The sequence below is a fragment of the Octopus sinensis genome, linkage group LG4 (genome assembly GCF_006345805.1).
Source record: "Octopus sinensis linkage group LG4, ASM634580v1, whole genome shotgun sequence".
NCBI classification, from domain to species: domain Eukaryota; kingdom Metazoa; phylum Mollusca; class Cephalopoda; order Octopoda; family Octopodidae; genus Octopus; species Octopus sinensis.
The window spans coordinates 89,601,039-89,606,038 of NC_043000.1; the positions used below are offsets into that span (position 1 = coordinate 89,601,039).

General features: G+C 33.8%; 1 protein-coding gene across 2 annotated transcripts in view; it reads left to right on the forward strand.

Annotated features, from left to right (window-relative positions):
* LOC115210820 (collagen alpha-4(VI) chain-like) overlaps positions 1–5,000 on the forward strand; it is a 163,451-nt gene that overhangs the window by 52,759 nt on the left and 105,692 nt on the right. For both annotated transcript variants that reach the window (XM_036502241.1, XM_029779568.2), the window contains exons 10-12: positions 460–492; positions 1,974–2,111; positions 4,475–4,900. In XM_036502241.1, the coding sequence (XP_036358134.1) occupies positions 460–492; positions 1,974–2,111; positions 4,475–4,900 (597 nt within the window). The remainder of the gene's footprint in view (positions 1–459; positions 493–1,973; positions 2,112–4,474; positions 4,901–5,000) is intronic.

The window sequence follows — 5,000 nt, forward strand, 5'->3', positions numbered from 1 at the left end:
GCTTGAGGATATCTTTTAATATTGGATTTTACTTCCTTCCCTCTCTCCAATCTTAGAGGAATTTCAAGAGGTCATGAGTTCTACAGTTCCTCTAACGCTTTAACAAAACTAGAAAGTAAGAACTTAAGGGATATTATACAATTAAGAAATCTTTCCAGAACCAAGAGTAACGGGTTAATTTAATTGAACGGTTTTCCACAAGTTGATACTTCAATGTTAACCCTTCAGTCGTTTAACCCTCGTTTTCCACTGACAATTTTCTTTACAAAATACAATTCGAAACTGATAACCAAATGCATTTCAATAATGGATATCTTCTTTTTCCTTTCTTTCATTCCCGTTTTTCTTTTCGTCATTTTTTAAAAACTTATCTATTTAATATTTAAATGATTCATTACGATAATAAATCTTCATCTCTGAAAATCTTTATCTAATTTTTTTTATTTTGTTTTCATTTAGTTGGTAAAAATAAAACCGAACCAGAAATCCGAAGTGAGTATATTCGTTCGTTATTTTTTTATTGTTTACGTTTATTATTTTCCCTCTTGGAATTTTATATTATGAATATAATTAAAACTCAAATCTTATATACTTTGGATAAGAGATTTTATTTGAAATTCAGTTTTCAAAGGAATATTAACGTTGTATTTTGGTAAAAAAATACATTCAGAATACTTTCTACTCCTTAAGATCACGTCTCGAGTTCTATGATAAGTCTTTCAATGCTTTGATCAAACGAATTACCAATCATTGAATACAGTGTAACTGAATGAGTATATCGCATACATTTCTACCGTTACTATAACCGTCGAGCAGACTCTACGACAGTGTGTAACGCGGTTAGCTCATTTGATTATAGATTCAGTTCATTTGTCAAGCTTCCACAGTTTCCTGCTACTGAGATTATCTTATTATGCTTGGCTTGATTTCAGGTTCTGGTAGGAGGTACAACAATATTAAAATATTCTTGTAGCTTGTTGTTGTTTATTAACATATTTCTATTAACATAAATTTAATGTGTTAACACGTCTGTAATCTTATACCGCTATGCTTTATTTACGTAAAGCTTTAACTATATCACGAAATCGAAAACATACTTTATTATATGCACAAAGTTTATATCATTTATATTGTCTCTAAGACGGCTTGATAGTAAATAAATATTCTAAATTAAGTGAGATATATATGTATATATATATATATATATATATATATATATATATATATATATATATATATATATATATATATATATATATATATATATATGTATATATATAAATGAGTTAATGGTTAAAAAATTTGTAAAAGGGCCAGCATCTTTTTAAGGAGAGGTAAGAAATCTATTACATCGACCCCAGTACTTGACCGGTACTTATTTTGTCGATCTCGATAAGGTCGAACTCAAAATATATAGATGGATGATATATTACTAAGTGTGCTAACAGTTCTGACAGCTCACCACCTTATTCCAGTATCATTGTTTAATCTAAAATATGCATCAGTTATCTTATAAATGATATATAGTAATTGACTCTTGCTTCATTTTCTTTTTTATGAACTGATATATATATATATATATATATATAATATATATATATATATATATATATATATATATATATATATATATATATATATATACAGAGAGAGAGAGAGAGAGAGAGAGAGAGAGAGGAGAGAGAGAGAGAGAGAAATTTAATATTTAATTTAGAGGTGACCTCCTCTGGTTCGGAAAAATCAGTAATTTGAAAAACCTTTAGAACCAAAAGTTCCAGAAAATTGATATTGTGCCTGTATTTCATAATTCTCTGTAGACTTAGAGTAATAATTACAACAATAACCCAATTCTCAAAACAGCTGTAAAATGTGCAAGGTTGCAACTGTTCGTAATCATGTCCTTTATTACACAAGATTTTGTCTCGATTTTTAAAAAAAATATGTATACATAATTAATTCCTTTCTCTGAACAGAATGTCCTGCACAAGCTGATATCGTCTTCATTTTGGATAGTTCTGGCAGTGTGGGTAGAGCTAACTTCCAGAAAATGCTCCGCTTTGTAGAGACTGTATCGAAAAGCTTTAATATCGCCCCCGATGAAGTACAGATTGGTGAGTAGTACGCTTATACTGCTTTTATATTATTCTTGTTGCTGTGGATGACGATGATTACGATGATGTAGTAGTAGTAGTAGTAGTAGTAGTAGTAGTAGTAGTAGTAGTAGTAGTAGTAGTAGTAGTAGTTGTTGTTGTTGTTGCCTGATGCTGCCGTTGCTATTGCTTAAATCGAATCCACTTCTGGTCGAACAGGTGGTTGATGACTTAAAGGATTCCAGCTGAGAGATTTGCTATCATCTTTGAGCTCATGCTTCCTGTGAGTGTCTTAACTATTATTTATTTGTAAGTTAAATACTATTACGAGTAACTTTACATTAAGGAGTGGAACGAAAAATTTCCTGGGCTCCAAACCGGTTCATGTTTCCAGTAGATAAAATGGAAAAGGCGTTGCCCCAGATGATAGCGAGAAACAACCACTCTGATACACGGGACTCGTACTTACGGATAGCCATCTCTGGACCGAGAGCAGAGAACAGAGATATGATCCGGAGGCCGAGAACGGTGGTTTCCACTGCCGCAGGCTCGACCATAAGTTTGTCAGAGAATGAACGATATTTTGACAGTTCGCAGTTCTCAGCCTCACGAGCAGCGGAGCCTGGGCTGATAGCAGAACGCACCAACTGAGGCTGGAGAAGGTACCACAAAATGTGGCATCCCAGATGAGAATTCTACCGCCATGGAGCGGGAAAATTGTCATACCATAGGGCTTTTCCCGTCCCCCTCGGTACTTGCCCAAGGTGCCACGCAATAGGACTGAACCTGGAACCATGCGGCTCGTAACCAAGCTACTTACCACACAGCCACTCCTACGCCTATGTACGATATTGTATATTAGGGAAAAAGAGGCAGTCAGAATTTTGGATAATTCTTTATTTGCTCTTTTGTTCGTTTAACATAACACTTCAAGAAAATTAAAACCAAAATAATAAAAACAGAACGTTTTCTTCATCTATTATATGAATCGAAGAGCGGATTTTGCTTTACTTTTTTTCTCGTTTAGAAGGGGAAAATTTTTTTTTCTTGAAGAAAGGGAGAAAAAAAGCAAGATAGAGAGCAGGATAATCGAGAAAGAGAAAGAAAAACAAAGAGGGGCAAAGATAGCCAGAGAGAGAAAGGTCTCTTTTCAATAATATCATATTGATTTGGTCAGTCTATTGAAATTTAATTACAATTCAAGATGTTATTCTTGTTTCAGTCATTGTTTTTGAAAGCATCGTTTTTCTCTTTCATTATATACGTGTCAACATAGTTGTAAATATACACATTTTCTCAGTATATACATATTGATATGTTTCTGAATTAGGAAAGAAGGAGAGGAGGAAAGTAGAAGGTAATGGCTAAATGACCTTTCAGGATGTCAATTTTAGGAAGATAAGAAAAAAGAAGAAGTAAAAGATGAAGGCCAAATACAGAGATAGAGAAGCTTTCTTTTCACTTATAGTGTGTCATTGTGGTCAACTCATTGAAAATTAATTACAATTCAAGATGTTTAAGATAGATAAATAGATAGATAGACAGACAGACAGACATACAGATAGATAGATAGATAGATAGATAGATAGATAAATAGAAAGATAGATAGATAGATAGATAGATAGATAGATAGATAGATAGATAGATAGATAGATAGATAGATAGATAGATAGATAGATAGATAGATAGATAGATATATAGATATCCTTGAGTGTGTGTGGGGGAGTGTTTGGCTTAGTTTCATTACTCAAGTGACAAAAAGCATTCGCGCTGCTTAGAAGTAAACTTTCCTAGTTCAAATCTCATCAGGGACTATATATATAGGATGCACACACTACCAAAACATCTAAGGATGAGCCCAGCTCTATTGTTAATGAAGACTGTTGATATGCGTTCTAAAGACGAAGACAGTAATCCAGAAATTTGTTACCTTTTTACTTTTTACTTTTTTCGGTCATTATACTGCGGTCAATTCTTTGAAGAATTTTTTGTGGTATTATTTTTTGAAAACCTGTTTCTTATTCTAGCGGTGTTTTTTGCCGAACTGGTAAGTTACGGAGATGTAAACACACCAACACCGGCTATCAAGCGGTGATGCAGGACAAACACAGACACAAAGGCACACACACCTATAAATATATATATATATATATATATATAATATATATATATATACGACGGGCTTCTTTCAGTTTCCGATTACCAAATCCAATCACAAAACTTTGGGCACCCCGAGGCTACAGTAGAAGACACATCCCCAAGGTGTCACACAGTGGGACTGAATCTCGAACCATGTGTTTGAGAAGCAAGTTTCTTGCCATACACCCACACTTGCGCATATAATTATCTATAATTATCTATAAATTTTCATGTTCTTTTCTTAGGTGTCGACACATTTGACAGCGGAAGTCGAACTGAGTTCAAAATGAATCAACATAAAGACCAACAGAGTTTATTAAAGGCAGTCGGCAAGATTCCAACTAGAAACGGTATGACACATATGGGAGAAGCTCTAAAACGTCTTCGAGAAACTAGCATGTCTAAGGCGGCTGGAATGAGATCAAATGTAAGCCACATAGCGATTATGATCACTGATGGTCGACCCAATGGTAGACTGAATGTGGTCCAAGAAGCGAAAAAAGTAAAGGATTCTGGTACAAAACTATTCACCATTGGTATTGGACCTAGTGTTGACTATAACCAACTGAACGTCATTGCTAGTAAGCCAACAAAACAGTTTGTCTTCAAAGCAGATAACTTTGACTCACTCAAATCTATAGCGTCTATGTTGTCACGCCAATCATGTAACGGTAAGCCAAAAACCTTTAGCCATTATACTTTTTGCATAGCAGATGTTTATAACTGTTCGGTTTATCCTATAGGAATTTTTCGTTAAGATTTAATCAATGC